The 24441-nt window shown below is 38.5% G+C and overlaps 2 protein-coding genes across 2 annotated transcripts in view; both read right to left on the reverse strand.

Annotated features, from left to right (window-relative positions):
* LOC106085242 (uncharacterized) overlaps nucleotides 1–24441 on the reverse strand; it is a 137706-nt gene that overhangs the window by 48237 nt on the left and 65028 nt on the right. The window lies entirely within an intron of this gene.
* LOC106085229 (uncharacterized) lies at nucleotides 5758–22846 on the reverse strand. Its single transcript, XM_059369821.1, has 9 exons — nucleotides 22212–22846; nucleotides 19327–19526; nucleotides 18951–19149; nucleotides 18106–18886; nucleotides 12566–12627; nucleotides 12265–12489; nucleotides 11910–12109; nucleotides 11570–11780; nucleotides 5758–6654 (listed from the first exon to the last, which is right to left on the reverse strand). The coding sequence occupies exons 1-9, from the start codon at nucleotides 22404–22406 to the stop codon at nucleotides 5839–5841; spliced, it is 2889 nt and encodes a 962-aa protein (XP_059225804.1). The 5' UTR covers nucleotides 22407–22846; the 3' UTR covers nucleotides 5758–5838.

Below are 24441 nucleotides of genomic sequence, written 5' to 3' on the forward strand. Positions count from 1 at the left end.
ATACCAGATTTGTATGCAGCTGGCACATAGCCATTTACACAGCATTTACGAAGTTTGGAAGATATCCCTCGTACCAGCAATTACGGTCAATATTACAACTTACGTCCTTTTTTTGATATTTGAAGCAATGAAACCCTTTGGAACTCCCTTGGCCCCTGTCTATCCTTTGCCTAATTCTGCACTCTTAACGACTACACAGAAACGACGCGAAGTGAATTAATTTTGAGTCATCCCCGATGGTTTTTTCGGTATTAAACTTGGTATTTATATGTTGGAAAAACCTACACAAAAATTGAGGTCAGCCTACAAACCTACCAAGAGAATAAAAACCTACCAATTTTGGTAGGAATCTACCAAAAACGGCAACACTGGTCTTGACGGACACAATGACTGAGACGTCTGTTCTTGCCAGTGACAGCAAAGCGGCAGATCTCTTAAGTCTAGATTAGACCACATAGTTTTGGAATGCTCACAGCCCGCTCTTTGTGACTATCCATAGTTTGTTGTCCTTCGGGCCTGGTCCTGAAAAAGTACTTAAAAACTCATACAATTTTTTGCGTTGACCTATTAAAAAACCATTGCGATCCGGTTTAACGGAAAATCGGTCCATATATAACTAGTAAAGAGAGGCTTAAGTCGGGCGGAACCGACTATATTACAATATATCCTACATCTACCTTACAATTATGAATTCGGGCAATACATATATTTATATGAGATCTATATCGAAATCTGAACCGACTTTTTCGAACAGATCGTTTGAAAATTGTTGTTACTACGGCCATATATAGTTCAAATCCGACGATAAATATATAAGGGAGCGATATCCAAATCTGAAGCGATTTTGATGAAATCTTGCAGATGTATTATGATCAGAGATCTGGTATTTTTGAAAATTTGGGTAATGAGAAGTGCTTTTTAGGAGAAACATTTCGATTCGTGCCCGACTCCCAAATCCCTTTAATTTGAGCCCATTATTGCCATGGTTGGTAGTATGAACTGTTTGGTGAGTATTTCGGGGCTGGGGCAGCCACTGGCAATTTGCCCTGAAAATAGATGTCAAATTCGGTCTTTACTGCCAAATACCGTTAATTTGAGTTCCATATTGTTATAGTCGGAAATGAAGTTCAGTTTAGGAGGTGATTTAGGGCGTACCCTCAATCAAAATTGGATATCAATATCTTTCATTTCAGTACAATATCATCGTAATGGGTCAATTAACCTATTTGGCCTTTTTTTTAGGAGGAAAATCGCCACCTAAACTCGTACGCAAATTTTGATGTCATATTCGTAATCTACTTTCAAATATCTTTCATTTGAATCCCATTAGCCTATGTTTTCTTCCAGACCAACCTACACAATCTGTGATCAGTAACAAAACAATCCGTGCCAATTGTGCAGATCGGTTAAACATTTTAGTTAGTATGGCCATATAAGTGCACATCGGGCTATACATATATATGGGAGCTATATCCAAATCTGAGTCGATTTTCATGAAATCTAGCAGATATGTTAATATCGCTAACAAAACAATCTGAGCCAAATTCTGTGCAGATCTGTTGAAAATTGTAGTCTTAGACGAATATGTTACAAAGGGAATGGTGAAATTAATATACCCCCATCTTATGGTGGAGGGTATACAAATAATTATTTGTGGTTAAAATTTGGTAAATGCTTATTCTATATGGAGGGTTTCAGGATTCCCTCTTTTTTAGAATAGTTTTCCGCCAAATCCCGCTTTTCTACTCTGGAAATCCCGCTATATTGGCAAATTGGTATGATCGCCTTACATATATGTATGTATGACATTAGAAATACATCCAATGTTGTAGGTGTTTAAAGTTCCGCCCGACCAAAGTACAGAATTGTGGACACCCAGCCACTAAGGCTTTTTGCGTATTCATTGGTAAGAGTATGTTTTTCTAGGTATCTGGTTTACAATGCATCACTGCTGGTTAATATAGGAGTTCATGTACCCAATGTGGTCTGCATTAACGAAATAATTATAGGCCATCTCGGAAATACGTATTGCTCACCGTATACATCTTGATTTGTGGTTAAGGGTTAGACGTATCAATGTAAGTTATTAATTTCCTTTGATGGATTGTCCATGATACATAGCTAAAGTAATGTATTATGGATTGTCCACGCTACATTATTGTCTATGTTATATAGCTAGACCATTGTCATTCATATTGTCGCGGTCTCATTTAAAAATTAGTATTGCTCATGAATCGTGAGGTTTCGAGTACACACAGAAAAAAGACTACATATAATTAAAGAATTTTCCTTGAACGGAGGAATGAAGTTAATATTGAAAAAAGGCTTCGGCTTTCGACGGCTGTCTGTTATTTTTATGTCACTTCACAGATGACTCTCAATGGGTGTCTTTAATTAAGATGGGTATCTATAATTAAGTTTTTCATCTTTGGCTCCAATCTTTAAAGTCAGGGCAAACATTTTTCAGTGTAGTAATTTGAAATTTTAAAATCTGTTTTTAATATATCAGGCATGTTCCGAGTCTGGCCGATTTGAAACCGGAAAATTTTTTCGATTTACGAATAGCAGAACATAAATTAAAGTTGAATCCGCATAATTATTGCGATTGCGGTTATTGAAATAGGCCTGTATTTCTTATACATCAACATTTTATTGGCATCACTGAAGTAGTTTTTCAAAAGACTCTATAGATTGTATATACCAGATTTGTATGCAGCTGGCACATAGCCATTTACACAGCATTTACGAAGTTTGGAAGATATCCCTCGTACCAGCAATTACGGTCAATATTACAACTTACGTCCTTTTTTTGATATTTGAAGCAATGAAACCCTTTGGAACTCCCTTGGCCCCTGTCTATCCTTTGCCTAATTCTGCACTCTTAACGACTACACAGAAACGACGCGAAGTGAATTAATTTTGAGTCATCCCCGATGGTTTTTTCGGTATTAAACTTGGTATTTATATGTTGGAAAAACCTACACAAAAATTGAGGTCAGCCTACAAACCTACCAAGAGAATAAAAACCTACCAATTTTGGTAGGAATCTACCAAAAACGGCAACACTGGTCTTGACGGACACAATGACTGAGACGTCTGTTCTTGCCAGTGACAGCAAAGCGGCAGATCTCTTAAGTCTAGATTAGACCACATAGTTTTGGAATGCTCACAGCCCGCTCTTTGTGACTATCCATAGTTTGTTGTCCTTCGGGCCTGGTCCTGAAAAAGTACTTAAAAACTCATACAATTTTTTGCGTTGACCTATTAAAAAACCATTGCGATCCGGTTTAACGGAAAATCGGTCCATATATAACTAGTAAAGAGAGGCTTAAGTCGGGCGGAACCGACTATATTACAATATATCCTACATCTACCTTACAATTATGAATTCGGGCAATACATATATTTATATGAGATCTATATCGAAATCTGAACCGACTTTTTCGAACAGATCGTTTGAAAATTGTTGTTACTACGGCCATATATAGTTCAAATCCGACGATAAATATATAAGGGAGCGATATCCAAATCTGAAGCGATTTTGATGAAATCTTGCAGATGTATTATGATCAGAGATCTGGTATTTTTGAAAATTTGGGTAATGAGAAGTGCTTTTTAGGAGAAACATTTCGATTCGTGCCCGACTCCCAAATCCCTTTAATTTGAGCCCATTATTGCCATGGTTGGTAGTATGAACTGTTTGGTGAGTATTTCGGGGCTGGGGCAGCCACTGGCAATTTGCCCTGAAAATAGATGTCAAATTCGGTCTTTACTGCCAAATACCGTTAATTTGAGTTCCATATTGTTATAGTCGGAAATGAAGTTCAGTTTAGGAGGTGATTTAGGGCGTACCCTCAATCAAAATTGGATATCAATATCTTTCATTTCAGTACAATATCATCGTAATGGGTCAATTAACCTATTTGGCCTTTTTTTTAGGAGGAAAATCGCCACCTAAACTCGTACGCAAATTTTGATGTCATATTCGTAATCTACTTTCAAATATCTTTCATTTGAATCCCATTAGCCTATGTTTTCTTCCAGACCAACCTACACAATCTGTGATCAGTAACAAAACAATCCGTGCCAATTGTGCAGATCGGTTAAACATTTTAGTTAGTATGGCCATATAAGTGCACATCGGGCTATACATATATATGGGAGCTATATCCAAATCTGAGTCGATTTTCATGAAATCTAGCAGATATGTTAATATCGCTAACAAAACAATCTGAGCCAAATTCTGTGCAGATCTGTTGAAAATTGTAGTTACTACGGCCATCTAAGCGCAAATCGCGCGATACATATATATGGGAGTTATATCTAAATCTGAACCAATTTTTACCAAAAGCAATAGCCTTTGCCCTTGAGCCAAAAAAGTGACATGTGCAAAATACGGTTGGACTAGAAATACGACCTGTACCTTGATACACGAATTCATGAACTCACAGTCGGACATGGCTAAATCGAATCAGAAAGTGGTTCCGAATCGATCGGTATACTAATCAATGGTCTAGCTTTTCTCCTTCTTAGCGTTGCAAACAAATGCACAAACTTATAATACCCCGTGGCACAATGGAGGTGAATGGTATAAAAATGGGAGAAATATACAAGTTCGAATTGATTTCTATCCAACTTTGTTAGCGCATTTGGTCCGGTAAGCGAATAATCCTTTGCGGCTATTGAAACACTTTTGCCATTAAAGAGTTTTTGGTTTTACAACAAAAGAGGGGTTACTATAAACAAAGTCAGTAACATTTGATAATACCATGCTTATGGCTAACGTTTCATATGTAGAAGCGAAACGTTACATAGTTACAATAAAGGAAACAATTAAAAGCGTGCTTAGTTTTGCCGGGCCGAATCTTATATACCCTCCACCACGGATCGCATTTGTTGAGCTCTTTTCTCGGTTTCTCTTTTTAGGCAAACAAAGAATATTGAATAAGAACTGTTATGCTATTGGAGCTATATCAAGTTATAGTCCGATTCGGACCATGAATGATCGCTGAACATTCTAGAAGTCATTGTGTAATATTTCAATTCATTCGGATAAGAATTGCGCCTTGTATGGGGGTCAAGAAGCAAAATCGGGAGATAGGTTTATATGGGAGCTGTATCAAGCTATTGATTGATTCAGACCATATTTAACACGTATGTTGAAGGTTATGAGAGAAGCCGTTGTACAAAATTTCTACCAAATCGGATGAGAATAGCGCCATATAAACCAAGATCGGTTTATATGGCAGCTATATCAAAACATGCACCGATACTTAAAGCAGTGGTTGGAAGTGATTCCAAAAACCACGTGCAAAATTTCAGTCAAATCGGACGAGAATTGCGCCCTCTAGAGGCTCAAGAAGACCCAAGATCGGTTTATATTTCAAGCACCTAGCTTTACTCTTTCGAAAGTTAGCGTGCTTTCGACAGACAGATGGGCGGACGGACAGACGCATATTTCGAGGTGTTACAAACAGAATGACGAAATTAGTATACCCCTATGGTGCAGGGTATAAAAATTCGTAATAAAAGTATTTTGTTTCTCGTAAAAATATCTCAAACGTACTATTTTTTTTGCGTGCACTGATTTGTATTTGCGCAACCGTGAAGATCGGTTGAAACGTAAGAAACACAATCGTTGTACCTTTTATGTGCTCATATTTATCTGCCTCCTCTTACTTCGATATGTTCGCTTTAAGAATTTCATATTGAATTGCAAAATTGTTAATTAAAAAATGTAAAAATTAAAAATGTATATATATTTTCTTAAGTCAATTATATTTTGAAAATAAGTCTATTGTAAAATATTTATAAAAAAAATGCACTTCTTAAAATCGTTTATAGTTCCATTTTGTATCCGGAAATTTTTTTAATTCCCTCAACTCTTTTGACAAAGTTTATAAAGTCTAGATACAAAATGTTCGGTACTTCCATGGCAGCAAAGTGGCCGCCTTCTTTGTAGTAGGTACTGTGGATTAAATTCTTGTACTTATCCCTCAGTTGTATGTCCAATAAGTGTGCCATATCACTCTTGAAACGGGCGCATCCAGTAAGTACACTGGTGGGTACGCGTTCCATTTGCAGAGCTCTATGCTCTGGTGATGCCATCTCCTTGTAAATACGCATTGAAGTTGTTATGGAGTTGGTCAAATAGTAGATCATGACATTATCCAAAAGGGCATCTAATTTGTAACGTTTCTTCAGGCCGCCATCGGGTAAGTGGCGATATGACGCATTTGTCCATGTTGAGAATTTTTCAAGGATGTAGGCGGCCAAACCAACGGGGTTATCGTGTAATGCTGAACCAATTGTATCCGGTTTGGTACATTGTAAGTGGGCATAACCAGTTTCCTCTAGAAGGTAACTCACTTTCTCTGAAGTTGGGAAGAAAAAGTCTTCATAACCTCTGGGAGCAAAGATACTGGGGAAAATTCCAGCAACGAACCCCTTTATTAGAGATTTTGGTGTTGAAACAAAGCACATGTTGGAATGAAAGCCGAGGATATTTTCCGGAAATAGCGTAGCCATATTTGAACCGATTTCAGAGCCCCAATCACCACCTTGAATGAAGAATTTTTTGTATCCGAGGCGTAGCATTAAATTTCGCATCATAACTGCGATTTGAGCCGGACCCAGGCCTCGTTTTGATGTCCCCTGGAAAAGAAAATGTTGGCATTTGAATATCGGAAATGTTTAAAATAAATATTTCAAGATCTCATTGGAATCTCGAAGGGGACTTGATAGGGACATATCTATGTCTAATGTGGGTAGTGCTGTAGATGAATTTTCCATTTGTGCACAGTCGAAACCGGATAACTGAAACGCTAAAAATGCATTAAATTGGTTTCACTTATTCGTAATTTTTTATTAAGCGTAATTCGGATAAGTAAAATTTATTTCCAGTTAAGCAAAAAAGCAATAGTGCAAGTGAATTTTCATGTAAGCGTACTAAATATGTATGAAATAACTTGAGTTGAAAAAGAGTAATGCTGAGTCAAAGTCAGAGACAACCACTAGCGATATGTTTATCAATATACGTTTTTGCGAATTTTCTTGATGACACGAATTTTTTCCATGTCTCAATAGATTCCCATAGAAATAAGGTGTTTAAGGGTGTTTTCAGTTAATTTGCAAATTTTGCCCATGAACATTCCACCAAGGAACAGGGGTAAACTTCTCACATATCAATGAGTGCAGTCCGATTCAAGTTTAAGCTCAATGATAAGGGGCCTCCTTTTTATGGCCGAGTCCGAAAAGCGTGCCGCAATGCGACATCTGTTAAGAGAAAAGTTTTACATGGCATAGTACTTCACAAATGTTGCCAGCATTAGGAGGGGAAAACCACCGCTGCAAATTTTTCTGATGGTCTCGCCAGGATTCGAACCCAGGCGTTCAGTGTCATGGGCGGACATGCTAACCTCTACGCTACGGTGGCCTCCGTAGTAAGTGAGCAAATTAGAGAAGTTGCCTAAGGGTTCTGGATCGAAGTCGAGACTGAAACTACTGCTAAATGGATTCCAACCAGAAGAAGCATTTAGCCGAAAAAAGTGGAAAGGGCAAGGGATTCGTATGGGTAAGGCTAATAAACTTTAGGTTGTTTATTTGTTATCTTACCCCCAGCGATGCTATTGACGAATTCCAGTCCAAACTTTATGATATCGAGGATACACTGAGAGAGACGACCATTTAGTGGCAGGCGATTTTAACTCCCGAACAGTAGAGTGGCATGCAATCGACCAACTCAAGAGGTAGAAAGATATTGGAAATGGTAGCAAGGACGGGATTGGTTGTGGCCAATAGTGGGAGCGTTTCCACATTCAGCCGCCCAGGATGTTAATGCACAATTCCCGACATAACGCTCGTATCTGAGAGAATCGCAGATAAGACCGACAACTGGCGGGTACTGGAGACATACACTCCAAGTGATCACCAGTACATCGACTTCTCTTTTTGGCCCAGAGACGCCAAGCCAGTAAAAAGGACGAAGTCAAACACATGCAAATGGAATGTGAAAAAGCTAGAACCATTTCTGCTCCTAGCCGTGATCGACCGACATATGCAGGAATCCGGAAACACCTTAATATCTGCGGATCGCACCATGTCAATATTTTCTAAGGGATGTGATAGGATTAAGAGCCCGAGAACAACCAACCAGATCCCCAGTAAAATGGTGGAATGACTCAATTGAAGCAGAACATATTCAATATTAGAAGGCAAAAAAATGCATTCGGCAATGCTATTATCAAAAGCAAAAACGAGAAATGGAAAGAACTAAGAGAAGATCTCAACCGAGACCACTGGCTACTTGGATACAAAGTCGTTATGGAATGAAAAGTCCAAATATGGAGATAGATGACAAAACCATGCGGACTATTGTAACCACCCTATTCCCCGAACATGATCCAAGACCAAATGGCGAAAACATTGGAGTGGATACACAAGCTCCTACACTCACACTTGAAGAACTCAAACTCACTGCAAGTAGCCTTCAAAGCGGAAAGGCTCCCAGTCACGACGGAGTCTCAGTAGAAGAAAAGATAAATCACCGAGAAAAGACCAGAAATGCTTCTGAATATATATAACAGATGTCTGTCATAAGGAATATTCTTAGATGTATGGAAACAACAAAGGCTGACTTTGATCAGTAAGGAGAAAGGTGATCCAGAATCGTCATCGTCTTGTAGGCCACTGTGTATGCTGAACATAGCGGGCCAGCTGGTGAAACGTTTAATAATGCCTAGACTCACGGAGGCAATCGCCGTAGGATGAAGAATCTCGTGGAAGCAGGCTAACGTCTGAACTCTTGTAGCATTGGCAACGCTGGACGTCAATAACGCCTTTAACAGCCTCAGGTAGGTGGACGTTTTGCGGGCCATGAAGATGAAGCTATCTGAGAGACCTGGTGCTGTTCTACACATCCGCCGAGGCTATGGGAAGTTATGAGGTTACGTCGGGAGCTGCACTAGGTTCCATACTTGGGCACGACCTCTGGAACGTCAGCTACGACGGAATACTGAGGACGGTAAATACATTTATGGTCGGTTACGCAGACGACATCGCCGCTGTCATCACAGCAAGAACTACGGACGAGGCGCAACGAAGACTACATCAGGTCATGATCAGAACTAGACGTTTGTTAGAAACCCACAGGCTACAGCTTGCAAAGCAAAAGGCTGAGCTGCTCCTGCTCACGAGAAAACAACTCACAAAGATCGATATGCGGATGGAGGTCCTCTTCTTACCCACTAGAAGGCACGTAAAATACCTAGGGGAACGACTCGACACTAAGCAGACTTTTACAGCCCAGACACAGTACGAGGCAACTAAAGCGGCGAAGATAACGGCCCAATTAGGGCGATTAATGGCGAACATTGACGGGCCTCTAACAGTCAGGCACAAGCTAATGATAGAGGCCTGCAATAGTATTATTTAATATGGAAGCGAGATTTGTGGTAAAGGCCAGATGTAGGGCTAAGGCGCTTCTTTCGGTACCGAAGACGCCCGCTCTAAAAGTTACGGTATCTTACTGAATAATGTCTGAACCCCCAGTTCTCGTTATTGCCGGGATGGTGCCAATAGACCTACGGACCTAGAGCGGATCAAAGTGTATGACGTCAAACTGAACCCCCAACAGGAGTCCCTATTGGAAGATATTTGACATGACACGCTGAGCATTTGGCGCTCAAGATGGAATAATGACTCGTGAGGCAGATTGATTAAGCTCATCCCCGATAAAACAATGGACCGGTAGAAAGAAACGTGACGCAAACTTCTATTAGACGCAGGCAATATCAGGACATGGATACTTCCGCAAGTACCTACATAGAATGGGAAAATGCAGCTCACCGTTCTACGAAGAAGAAGAGATGGTGGATGATGCAGAGCATACAGTCTTCCGCTGTCAACGCTGGCGCTACGAGAAAAGCGGATCGGTGAAATAAGAGCGGAAAATCTAACAATGAAGATGTGCAGCAGAGAGGATAGCTGTGACAACTTTTGTCGAACACAGGATCACTAAGACGTATTGCGTAAGTGCCATAGGGCAATTATTCAACGAAGAAATTCCATTAGATTTTGTGTGCGGAATGAAATTTCTGGTACCGCAGGGTTCAGAATGTTGCAAAAAGCCTTCGGCGATAATTGCAAAAGTTTCTGATTGGTGCAAATTATTTAAAGAGGGCGTGAACCAAGTCCAGGACAGCCACTAACATCAACTTCTGATCATTGTGTCAATAAAATCAAGGACTTTACTGGAATATCGGATGGATCATTGAAAGCCATTTCGAAAGATCATTTGGGCCTAAGAAAAGTAAAATCACGATTGGTTCCAAAGTCACAAAATTTTTTGTATACCGCATTTATTCGCCACAATTTAACCAATATCGTTCCACAACCACCGTATTCGCCGTATTTTATAGGCAAGTCCGAACGGCGTGACGCAGTGCAACTCCTCTCTCGGGAGAATTTACACGGTCATACATGGCTTTGTACCTCGCAACTTTCACCAGCATTAAGAGGGGATAACCACCGCTTTTAAATTTTTTCGATGTTCTCGCCAGGATTCGTGCGCAGGCGTTCAGCGTTACCTAGCGGACATAGGCTACAGTGGCACGAATTCAATATCCACATTCAGGGCGAAGTGTCCCCACCATAAAAAGACATTCGAGAGTTAAAGAAGGCGCCGCAGAGCGGGCCCGGTTCGGCTAGTAAACTATATAATGATATGTCAATAACTATGGAATTTTCTATTTGGGTCATTATAGAGAGCAAGGACTACAAAATATGCCACTATGGATGCGCTGAAGAAAGCCATTGTAGGGGAAAGACTCAATGTATCGGCAGATTAGTCAAGGCAAAGAGTGATCATATCGAGCTAGAATGAATAGATTCTGAATTTTAGATCACTTTCACACATTTTAACCAATTGAATCAATAAAAAATATTTTCACACAAAAAATTTGGTAGTTTGCCAGCTACCCCATTATGTAGTATTCTTATCGGAAATATATTAACGATCAATGGATCTAATAAATACTGGTATTGACAGACAGAGGCCAGCGTGGCGCAGAGGTAAGCATGTCCGCATATGGCGCCGAACGCCTGTGTTTAAAAATCTGCGTGAACGTCAAAAAAATATCTTCAGCGGTGGTTATCCCCGCTCTATATCAAAACTTGAATCCCCTGTTCCTGATTGGAATGTTCGTGGGAAAATCTAGGTAGGGACCATTCTCTCATGGGAAAATCTAGGTAGGAACCATTCTCTCATGCCAGTCTCTTTCTATCGTCCGAAAGGGGTTACCTGCGCCCGAATACTTCACAAATATTGTCACATTAATGAAATTTAACACAACTGAAAAATTTTCAAAAGTTCTCATAGGCGATCATGGTAAACTCGTCAGGTTGCTTATATCCGGATATGTAAAATCAAACAAAACAAAAATTTAATTTCAATTTAAATTGTTTATGCCATGTTGATTGTGTGTTATTTATCAGAAGGCTTGAATTTATATATATTGACCTAGGTAGGATCTCATAACCTTAACTTTAAGTTAGTGGGATTTCCACTTACCTGTGACCAAGCAAATCCGGGTAAACTAGGCACCACAACATTGAATATGTATTTATTGTTCTTGTCGAGCTTGGTCTGGTGCAGTTTATGAATAAGGTTATAGAATTCGCGAACAGACCCAGGCCAACCGTGTAACAGGAGTACCGGGTAGTGATGTTTGCCCACTGCATTTTCCTCATAAACCATCAAATGTAGGAAATGCATACGTAAACTACGTTCGATCAATTAGTAAGAGAAACATTAGCAATTGATAACAATTGACTATTAACAGACACTTTACATTATGCTGACCAGTGATAAGGCATAGATCGGTCAGTGTGAAGTGCCTTAGGCAACGTACCCTTGAATATCGGTGGTAAAATGATTGAATTGCCAAAGAAAGACTTCGCGCTCACGCCAACGGGGCAAATAATCATCGCGCCAGTATGTGACAAGTTCCTCTAGAAATTTCGTATTAAAGCCATATTCGAAGGCAACATCTTCCAGAGGTTCCGTAAGGTGGAGCGTACGATTGAGCTGCGATCGCAAATCATCGATAGTCTATGGAAAAAAATAATAAACAATTTAATTGGGATTAAGCTGCAGTATTGGCTAAAGTATTTTAAATGTGGCTACATTGAAGATTTCGCCGGTGACAAAAAAAAAAAAAAATAAAATTTAGCAAGATAACTATTTTAAGTCTTTTAATAACTTACCGTATCCGGATACAATAAACGATTGCCTATAACTTCTGATGAGTTGGCCAAATAGGCTTCCCAATCTTTTGGTTCCTCTTCATCGCCCCACCACTGATTCATTGGTAACTGGGGAACTTCAACATCGCCCACCAAGTGAGAGATCTCCTTGTACACCATACCCCCGCCCATGGCGAGTAACAGGATTAAAACACGCGTAAATGGTGACATTGTACCCGTTTGTGTTTAAAGATGATTTACGAACCTAAGAAACGTAGAAGTGTGCCACTGATATGCTCCAGGTATTTTTAGCGACTGCCACCTGATGTGTTTGACAATTGCCGTGATTGCTGTTGCTATTATGACCATTATCGTCATTATTAGCTGGATTTTGTATATTTGTTTTTGTTTCAGTTTTCCACTCTCAACTGGTGTAGCTGGATGGGAATATTGTTATCGCATGATAACTGCATTAAGCCCCAAAACAATCTCTACAGGCAATCGCCGTCAATATACCCCGACGCTGTTCCTATCAATTTTAGCCACTATTATGGTTGAAATATAGAATTTTGATACGTGTACCATTGACTTCTACTCGAAGGCTGAGCATTTTTATTTAAGATTTTATTCTTATCGTTTTGTTGAGTGCTCATTTATTTTGGTGTGAGCGAGATTTGTACCGTGGAGTACAAAAAGGTATACAATTTTCTAATAAAAATGTCTGAAACTGCAACTGAACTCAACTTTTCGCAGAACACTATTTTGAGGTCGTAACAAGATTTCCGAACTTAATGAGAAAGAAAGTATATATGTAGCCCATCTAGCTGTTATGCAACTTCCTCGGGGTGCACCCTATATCTACGACGACTACGGGAAATATTTTGATATATAACATGTTTGATAGCCATATATCTTAACAAAAACCTAAGAAGCTTTCAAAAATCGTACTAGGAAAAAATATGTGTATATTAACACGGCATTCACAAAACTTAATATAGATTTGAAATAGGTTTATTTGAAAGAACTGTCAAATAAACCTATTTAAGGCTTTATTAAGTTTTGTGATAAGGCCGTAACCCAGTAGTCCAGGCCACTAGTTTGAAACCTGTTTATTCACTAGTTCCAAAGTAATCAGATCTAGTTTCAAGTTTGTTTAAGTGTAAATAACTAGTGAATTTAACATGGGTTTGTCATGAGTAACCAGTTGGCCCTGGAACTAGTACTTCTGCTAATTTCAACAAACTAGTTCCGTAATTGATTTCTTTGGACATTTGTTAATGTTTGAAAAAATATTTTTTTATTTTTCTGCTAGCTGTCGGTTTTTTCTTTGCCAATCTGTCTACTTAAACAATTTTGCAAGTTTTGTCAGTGATCGACGAGGAGATTTGAACTCATCATTTTATGTTTGGTAGTCTTCCACGCATCCTCTAGCCTACCGACATCACTTTGTTAATGATAAAATAACGCAATAAGCATTACTGCACAGCAATGAGTTTCTCAATGAAATTAAATTTAAATAAAAAAAATTAAAGGAATCACTTTAAAAACGAGTCTAGGTAATACTCTTAATATATAGCACTTATATCCAAATCTAGTCAGACTTTAATTTTGCATACCTATTGAAATATCAAATAGAACCTTGTACGATTTTCTTATGATGGTATGAAAATTGTGGCTTCTACAGCCTTAAAAGTTGGAACGCATAAAAGATATATATATATATATGAGAACTTTACCTAAATCTGGTTCGATTTTGATGAAATTTTTTGCATGTAGCGCGACGTCAAATAAGACATCTCCTGCAAAATTTTTTAAGGGTGAGACCAAAATTGTGGCTACTACAGCTTAAACAGGTCATATAGGATGAAAGATATATATAGAAGCTATATATAGATCTAATCCGATTCTGATAAAATTTTTCACATATACTAGAACGTCAAAAAAAGCACTTCGTGCCTAATTTGGTAAAGATTGGACCAAAATTGTGCCTTTTACAGCCTTAATAGGTCAAATCGGATGAAAGTTATATATGGGAGCTATATCTAAATCTGAACCGATTTAGAAATTTTGCACACGGGTTAAGACGTCACACGAAACATCTCATGCTAAATTTGGTAAAGATCGGACCAATATTGTGGCTCCTACAGCTTTAAAAGGGAATATCGGATGAAAGATATATATGGGAGCTGTATCTAAATCTGGACCGATTTCAATGAAATTTTGCACACATATTGGGACGTCAAAAAAAAAACACTTTGTGACAAATTTTGTAATGATCGGACCAAAATTGTGGTTTCTACAGCTTTAAAGAGCACATCGGATAAAAGGTATATATGGGAGCTATATCTAAATCTGAACCGATTTTTTTTTCAAAATCAATAACGTTTGTCCTTGGATAAAATTTTGTGAAAATCGGACAACAAATGCGACCTGTACCTTGATTACAAGAATACATGGTCAGACAGACAGACGGACATAGCCCAATCGAATCAGGAAGTGATTCTAAGCCGATCCATATACTTATCGATGGGTCTAGCTCTTCTCCTTCTTAGCGTTGCAAACAAATGCACAAATCTATATTACCCTGTACCACAGTGGTGGTGTAGGTTATGAAAATTTAAATGAGAAATGCATAAAAAATTTCACAGCGTGACTCGAACCTGGGCTTGCGAATCTATACAGAAACACTATACACCTAAATTAGACCGATTAAACATGTTAATGACTTACAAAATCAAACAAATTGTTAATAGTTTTAATAATTTTTGACATAGCAATTATTGCGCGCATTTGGGGCAGTGAGTTGTGTTAGGCCCTTCGACATTCTACTTTAATAGATTTGGATATAGCTGTCATATAGACCGATCCGCCGATCCATAAAAGCCACACTTAGCAAAGAAAGAGACGAATATATTAACTGAAATTTAGTGAAAGCTTTTTTTCATGTGACACAGAAAGACTGCTTTATAATACTTATGAACCGGGCCCGCTCCACTTTCACTCTCCAGTACCTTTCATTTGACCCTAATATTTCAATTGCAAATTTGCCCACAAACATTACATTAAGGAACAGGGGCAAATTTCCCAATATTGCCATTGCCGGTAAATATGTCCGGTAGCCACTGGCCACCCAGACACTTAGTCCTAAAAATACGTACCAGATTCCTGCTCTACTCCCAAGTACCTTTAATTGAGGCTCAAATGCAATTAAGAGCGCTGTGGTCCGTAAAAAAGTACAGTTTTGGGGTTGTTTTGGGGGAGGGAAGGACCCCCAGACACTTAGTCCTGCGCTCTAATCCGAATTTTTTATTTGAGCCTTATATTGCCATAGTCGGTAAATATGTTTGGTTTAGGAGAACTTTAGGGGGCTTCAAAAGTCGACTCTCAAACACCATTGATTTGAGTTACATGTTGTCATGATTTGTCTATATACTCTTTTGAGGCGTTTCGGGAGTGGGGCGGCCCCTCAAAGTAACTGACCCCAAATTTGCCACTGTTAGAGCGCAAACAAAATTTCGTTTGAATTGTCTTATCCAAGACTGTGATCTGGCGTTTTTGAAAATTAGGGTAAGGGAAGGTTCCTCTCTCCCCTTCAGATATCAAACAATACACTATCCGATTTTCAAGATCTCTGAAAATTTAAAGAAAATCGGTTTAGTCGTTTTTGAATCTATACAAATAAGCCAACAAACAATTACAAATTGATTTTTGTACATGACATTTCAATTAATTCAGACCTTATTTCTAAGGTTAAAAACAATTGTGGAACGCAGTTCAAAACAATCAATAATAGATACCTTACAGAGTCCTGCACCAATATAAAGTACCTAAAGAAGACTAGAGAAAGATCTCTAGAGTCGACAAAATATGTATCAATCACAAGGTACGCGATTTTCAAGCCAGGTTGTACAAGAATGGTAATGCATTGACCTAACTTATCAGCGCGGTATATAGTGAGTGGCGTCGTCAATGCTTAGACCTAAGTGTATCTTCGTCACCGCAACTACCAGATAGCAATGTTTTTTTCACACTCACCGCTTTCCATATCATTATGGATGCCATGAGTAAACAATGACCAACAGTTTTGACCAGCACTGTAAAATGTTATAAAAATTTCACTCGTTCTAAATAACTCAACAAAATTTAACATCGGTTAATCGCATTGATAAGTCTGGAATGGAAGACTACGTGGAATATACTATGTAATCCAAAAATTTGTTTTTAAAATGATAACAAAGTTGTTGTGAGATATGCTTGCAAAAAATTATAACTAACTGAAAGCTAAATATAATAGAGTCTTGCAGAGTAGAACAAATCGACTAAATTCGGAATTCTTAAAGTGGCGCGAAAATGTTTGACAGTGGTATGGAAGGCGTAAAACATCTGAATTACGAGTAGTTAATTGAAAATTGGAACGAAGAAGTTGACAAAATTGACAGCAATGGCCAAGAGACTTGACAAACGTTATGGATAGTGGAACTCAAAATGTTCAAAGAATGTAAAGTTTAACCACCTCAACTGGTTATGTGGGCCTAACGGGAAAATAGGGAACTAGAATGGTTGGCCCTAAGGAGTATTTTTATACTCATAGAAATTTGTCAGTTAAAACCGCAAAAATGTTTGCTATAACAACAGAAAGTCTGCTAAAATTGAGACAGCAGCAAACGTTTTCTGCTGTTTCAAGTAGGTAAAACGTTGAAAATTGCCTAAAACCGTCATAAAACTTCAAAATTTTTGTAGCGCAACATTTTATCTGAATTTCGACAACTTGATCATTTTTAATCAATTTTTAATAACAGCAGAAAAAATAAGTACTAAAATCATATATATGCGGTTAAACAAAAAATGTACGCCCAAAATTTGGAAAACTTTATATATTAAACGAGCAAACTTCTCAGATAATGTGGTAGTCGTCGAGGAAAGCGTTGTGCAAAATTTTGGCAAGATTGGTCAAACAATGCGCTTGCAGTGGCTCTTAGGGTGAAAATCTGGCTATATACATATATGACAGTTATATCTAAATCTGGGCCGATTTCTATTAAATTTAACAGTAATATTGAGAGTCATAAGAAAATCCTTCCTGCAAAATTTCGACAGAATCGGTTAACAAATTGGAAAAACTTTATATATATTAAACGAGCAAACTCCTCAGATACTGTGGCAGTCGTCGAGGAAAGTGTATTGCAAAATTTTGGCAAGATTGGTCAAAAAATGCGCTTGCTGTGACTCTAGAAGTTAAAATCGGGCGATATATACATATGAGAGCTAAATCTAAACCGATTTCCCTGAAATTCACCTGTAATGTCGATAGTAGTAAGAAAAACCTTCCAGCCAAATTTCGAGAGAATCGTTTAACAAATGACCATTTTATTGCATTATTACTGAAAATCGGACGAACATATATATGGGAGCTATATCCAGATCTAAACTGATTTTTTTACAATTTCAATAGGCTTCGTCTCTAGACCGAAAAACATGCCTGTACCAAATTTGTACACAAATTAACATGGACAGACGGACAGACAGATGGACATAGCCAAATCGAATCAGAAAGTGATTTTCAGTCGATCGGTATACTTATCAATGGGTCTATCTCTGTGCTTTTGGGTGTTACAAACAAATTCACTAAGTTATAATACCCTGTACCACTTTAGTGGTGTAGGGTATAAATATAGCAAATACTTCAATTGGTATTTAAAAGGTGAAAAATTTTGTATGGTTTTATTCAAAAGTTGAAAATTTGTAATTTAGTATCATCAGAAAGTGTTTACTAGCAACGGCAAGACTAAATTATCTAGGTGTACAAAATATGTGTATATGTGTGTACATTAAAATCTGAAATACTTGTCGCAGCACTGGATCACAGATGAGCCTTTTTCACAAATTGAATGAAGTCGTCATACAATATCTTCGATACTTCCATTGCAGCAAAATGACCGCCTTCCTCATGGTAAGTGCTTTGGATCATGTTCACGTACTTGTCTTTGAGCTCATAGTCGGTTTGATGACATACATCATACAAAAAGCGCGCACATGCCGTCGGAGCTTTGACTGCAACGCGGTCCATCTCCAGATGCCGATGAGCTGTCGAAAAGTTTTCCGAATATAGACGCTGGGATGTGGTAATGGAATTGGTGATGTAATAGATCATGACATTATCCAGAAGACTATCAAGGGTATAACGCTTGGTAAGGCCCCCGTCATTCAAGTGCTTAAATTCGTTATTGGTCCAAGAGGAGAATTTTTCTAGAATGTATGCTGCCAGGCCTATAGGATTGTGGGACAAAGCCGTACCAATAGTGTCGGGTTTCGTGGCTTGTATATGCAAATATCCGCTTTCTTCAATAGCATCGACGACGAATTTGCCCAGTGATTTAAAGAAAACTGAATGTTCTTTAGCGTAGAAAAGCCAAGGGAAGAGTTTGGAAATCACAGCTTTGAATGCTGCAATCGGACTAAAATTCAAACACGTGTTAGAATGGTAGGCCAAAGTATTTTCTGGAAAAAGTGCAGCTAAATTCGATCCAATTATAGAACCCCAATCGCCTCCTTGAATAAGAAATGTTTCGTGGCCCAAACGCATCATAAGATTACGCATGATAATGGAAATTTGAGTAGTATCGAAATTCTGCTTGGTAGCAGCCTAAAAAAGCGAATAGAAATGAAGTTTTAAAATTCTATTTAGCCAGAAAAATTGGAGGGGTTACCTGTGACCAGCCGTAACCTGGTAAACTAGGAGCAATAACTTCAAACACATAATCACTTCTATCGTTGGGTGTTGTAAGTAGGGGAATAAAGTCGTAAAATTCACGTACTGATCCTGGCCAGCCATGTAATAGCAAAATGGGTAGAATTCGTTTGCTCTCGACTTGTTTGGGTTTCACATGAATAAAGTGAATTTTCAATCTGGAAAGCAAGATATTGAATAAAAAAAGTTAAAAAAAGGCGCAGGAACGTTAATAAGGAAATATTAAATAAAAAAATCTCTAATATAAATAATATTGCCGATACCTTTATCCGTTCAAAACTTTTAGAGTAGCTTACAGGATTTTTCGTTTGTCATGCTTGAAGCTTAATGCTTACCCTTGAATTTCTGTCTGGAAGTGATCAAATTTCTTCAAGTATCTTTCTCGCTCCGACCACTTAGGCAAATAATCATCACGCCAGTACTTTATTATGCTTTGTAAATAATTAGAATTGAAACCATATTCAAATGCAACATCTTCCAGTGGTTCATGCAGCTTTATTGGATTATTCAAATGAAATTTGAGATCTTCAATTACCTGTAATGGATACAAATGTAGTTAGAATTAGTACAAGTAAAGAGAACTTCTACAAAAAAAAAATATATATATATAAAAAAATTGCCGGGCCAATCTTATGTTATCATATTTCAGTTCTTTTATATCTGACTAAGAGATGAGCAAGGCTCATGGGCTGGCTAAGTTAGAAGATGGGCTTTATATTATAGGCCTCATATAGACCGATCTTTCGAATTGGGGTAAGTAAATAAGATGTACTAGACTTCTTGACATCCCTGACAAGTTTGGTCCAGATTGTACCATATTAAAATATAACCACAGTGGCACAACTCTCCTTTGGATGAGAGAATGACCCATTTACTGAAAGCGCAAAATACCTGGGTGTTTTGAAGGACAGGAAATTGAACTTCTAATCAAACATTTTGGAAAAAAGAAAAAGGCTAATCTTGCCCTATACTCCTGCAAGGGAGGCATTGGCAAAAGTTGGGGGGTATAAATCATGTGGGTGTATACTACAGTTGTCAGACCTATAAAGCTATATGGCGTTGTGGTTTGGTGGACCGCTCTTCAAAAGTCCACCTACTGTTCAATAATCCGCCGGATCCAAAGGATGGCTTGTTTGTGCCTCACAGCCTCACTGAGGACGACACCATCCGATTCACTGAACTTAATGCTACACCTTATACCTCTGGACATTGTGGCTAAACACATTGCAACGCGGCTGAGAGAGATTTCTTTTTATACCCTCCATCATAGGATGGGGGTATACTAATTTCGTCATTCTGTTTGTAACTTCTCGAAATGATCGTCTGAGACCCCATAAAGTATAAAGTTGGAATTAAATTTTGCACGACATGTTTTCTTATGATAGCCAACAAGTGTGCCAAGTATGGTTCAAATCAGTCCATAACCTGATATAGCTGCCATATTAACCGATCTTGGGTCTTGACTTCTTGAACCTCTAGAGGGCGCAATTATTATCCGATTGGAATGAAATTTTGCATGACGTGTTTTGCTATGACTTCCAACAACTGTGCTAAATTAGGTTCAAATCGGTCAATAACCTGATATAGCTGCCATATAAACCGATCTTCGGTCTTGACTTCTTGAGCTTCTAGAGGGCGCAATTCCTATCCGATTTTGCTGAAATCTTCCACGATGTGTTTCGTCATGACTTCCAATAAATGTGCCAAGTATTGTTCAAATCGGTTCATAACCTGATATAGCTGCCATACAAACCGATTTTGAATCTGGATTTCTTGAGCCACTAGAGAACGCAATTCTTATCCGATTTGGCTGACATTTTGCATAAGTTTTGTTATGATTTCTAACAACTGTGCCAAGTACGGGTGAAATCAATGCATATCCTAATATAGCTGTCAAATAAACCGATCTGGGGTCTTGACTTCTTGAGCCTTTAGACGGCGCAATTATTATCCGATTTGCCTCAAGTTTTGTACGACGGATCCTCTCATGACCATCAACATACTTGTTTATTATGGCCTGAATCGGTCCATAGCCTGATACAGCTTCCATATAAAACGATCTTTCTATTTTACTTCTTGAGTCCACAAAGGGCGCAATTCTAATTCGAATTGGCTGACATTTTACACAGGTCTCCAACATATTATTTAATTGTGGTCCAAACCGGACCATATCTTGATATCGCTTTAATGGCAGATCAAATCTTTTCTTTTATCCTTTTTTTGCGTAAGTAGAGATGCCGGCAAAAGAACTCGACAAATGCGATCCATGATGGAGGGTATATAAGATTCGGCCGGGCCGAAATTAGCACTCTTTTTCTGTTATCCTAGATACAATGCCTGATGTTAGAGGCAATGTGGTTTACACACTGCCTGAGCCGCTTTTTGATAAAAAATACCCTCCCACTCTTCCTGATAGAACCAATTGTAACTGCAATACGAAAGGTTATTGAAGCTACTTAGACTTCTATACGGATAGTTTCAAACTCGACGAACAGGTGAGTTTTGGAGTTTACTCTGAAGAACTAGGAAAAGGTTAACCGACCAAAGCACTTGGCTAAGATATAATGTCACAGTTGGCGTTAATTTTTTCAGAATTCTTGTTGTCGCTGATAGAACAGGCATCCATCATTACATCTCATTATCTGATTGGTAAACATGGTGATATACTGAAGGTAGCAAGTAATGACTTCTGCAAAAGCTGTGAGGACGTCGAGGAAGAGGAGACCATTAACCGTCTGTTGTGTGTTTGTGTCGCACTGGTAGTTAGGGGAAGTTCCACTTTAGGTCCTTATGTTTTTGAAAACTTCTGATTAACTGGATGTGAACATTCGCAAGTTGTTGGGCTTTTTCATGCATAGGTAGGCAGAAAAGGATTCCTTATTTCGTTGAGAAATTGTCTGAAATAACCGAAGTGAAAATTCGCATGTTGTTGACCTTTTAAAGCTATCAGAATGGTTCAGCGGTATGAACTAGAGGGCATCATGTTCCTAGAGGGCATCACAATGGACGAAAATGTCTAAGTAAGTCTGATGGTGAGCTGTCAGTTAAATCTAATCCAGCCTTCTGGGTGGTTGATATCCAAAGTTCGACTCGGTCTACATTCAACATCCCCCCTCCTAATTAAAGATATTTTAATTTTTTCTTAGACATGATATAAAATTAAAGGTTTTGAAATTGTAAAAAAAAGAAGAGGGCTTATGCATTAAATTTTGTAGCTCACCTTTGGCTGGACAGAAATATCGAATGGCTCAACAGCTCTATTTTCTCTGTAGCCGGCCCCATTTCCAAAACCCCAGTATTTATTTAAATCCATTTCCGGCGGTGCAATCGGGTACTGTAATATTCTGTATTTTTGTACTATAGATGCCAAAACCAGGCCAACGGCCACTATTAAAGTTTTCTTCATTAAACGCATTTTTCGTCTATGCTGCGTTCATTCGAATGATTGACCTCAAAGTAGCACCTTCCAGCTCAAGGTTATCGTTGCAACTGATGGTGATGCGTTTGAAAAGTTTTGTGTCATCAAATTTCTGTACCCAACCAAGCTATGCACATTAATGCGGGTCCGTCACAATTCAGTTATGTTGGGTTCATCACCAGTCTTATATTTGGTCATAAAAATAATCAACACTCTGTGCCCATAGCCACGGCTTGAAGGTATGATTAGACTATAGAGTCAGTCCATTGTAGATACACTAGACCATCGAAACCACAATAGCGGTAGGCCAAAACCTCTGCTGGGAATTGAATGCACAACCTTCGCCTTGGTAAGGGTGAAAATAAATTCGATTTTACTTTTTCAAATCGTTTTTTTTTAATTTTGAAAACATCTCAGCCAACTTAATATATTGATGGATATTTAAATAGAAATGAAACTACCAAAATTGAGCTCCATACAACAATCAGAGAGAGAATACTAACGAAAAATGATGTGTGCACAAGTATGTGTTCGCTCTATGGTGAAAAGAAAGCCTCAGGCCATGATGATAGAAAGTAAAATTTGTGTAAAAGTTGAAAAGCAAGTGGTCCAAAGGTGCATTTTTTCTAACAATATTAAAGAGATGCGAGCAAATCATTTTGTTTAGCAGTCACATTCTAATCTCAAATAATATTCATTTTTAATGGTGATTAATGGATCTTTGGTGGCATAGTTGTCATTCAGAGAAGTTTTAGTTGTGCTACATCTTTCACAAGAAACTGAATGAATAGTTATAGGAAAAATTTGCGCCTTTTATATCTCGCGAATCAATTTTTATTCATTTAGTGGATATATCTACCTTATAGATCAAATGTCGGTTTAAGATTTTGAAAGCAAAAAGAGTTTTATTGAACATCTAGATTCCCATTTCAGGTACTAGGCAACATTGTCTGTCCTATTTTAATGACAATATAGTAGATGATGTAGGACTAGCTGGTGCCGTGCGTTTTGCTGCACCCAAATATTATTTTTCGATACAAAGATTTTTCTATTCTTAGATTTAAGCCGGTGATACAACAGGAACAGAAGAAGGAAGAGGCTTTCTAGTTCCTATCTTAAAACCACCCAGATCGATTTAAAAAGCCTAATAACTTGTTCAAATCCGCTAAACCAGACAGGTTCTCAAAGAAATGAGAACCTAAAATGGAACTCTTTCTGACTGCTAGTGTGGGACACACATACAGAAGGTGGTCTATAGTTTCTTCTTCTTCGGTGTCCTCACAGCTTCTGCAAAAGTCGTTGCATGCAACTTTTAGTCTGTCAGCATGTTTTCCAATTAGACGGACACAATGACTGTTCTAGCCAATGACAGCATAGCAGTAGACCTCTTCAAGTCTATATTGGGCCACATTGTTTTGGAATGCTCACAGTCCCTTCTTCGTGACAATCTATCATTCGTTGTTCTTCGGGCCTGGCCCTGAAAACTAGCTTACATGTCGCTAGAGGCATACCCACAGATTCCAGTATCCCTAGCAACTCGTCCGCTTTACAATTCCCTGGTATATCTCTGTTGCCCGGCACTCAGAACAGATGCACTGTTCAGCCGTCTCGTTTAGAGATCTGCGACCGTCGAGGGCGGTTTTTGTGTTCAGAAATACGTTCTCTAGAGATTTAAGGGCTGCCTGGCTGTCTGAGAAGATATTTATGCCCATCGTCGTAATGACATTATATCTTATCCATTCCAAGAATTCCTTAATTGCAAGGATCTCCGCTTGATACACACTGTAGTGGTCGGGTAACCTTTTCGATATGACCAGTTTTAGATCTTTAGAGTACACTCCAAAGCCCACCTGGTCGTTTCATTTGGAACCATCCGTCATGTCACTTCTGTTACCAGGGATATCGTAGTTTCAATCGGCTCTCTCAGGAATAGTGGTACAGTAGTTTTTATCAAAAAGCGGCTCAGGTGGGGTGTAATCCATACTGCCTGGAACATCGGATATTGTATCAAGGATAACACAGTGTCTGTAGC

The sequence above is a fragment of the Stomoxys calcitrans genome, chromosome 5, assembly GCF_963082655.1.
Source record: "Stomoxys calcitrans chromosome 5, idStoCalc2.1, whole genome shotgun sequence".
NCBI lineage: Eukaryota > Metazoa > Arthropoda > Insecta > Diptera > Muscidae > Stomoxys > Stomoxys calcitrans.

What these genes read in the sequence shown, in the direction of transcription:
- LOC106085229 (XM_059369821.1), bottom strand. Translation starts at nt 22,406, where the DNA reads ATGCGTTTAATGAAGAAAACTTTAATAGTGGCCGTTGGCCTGGTTTTG. An exon ending in GCAATTGTCAAACACATCAG is followed by an intron (nt 12,490 to 12,565) that starts GTGGCAGTCGCT and finishes AATCATCTTTAA; the next exon opens with ACACAAACGGGTACAATGTC. An exon ending in TTTACCACCGATATTCAAGG is followed by an intron (nt 11,781 to 11,909) that starts GTACGTTGCCTA and finishes GATCGAACGTAG; the next exon opens with TTTACGTATGCATTTCCTAC.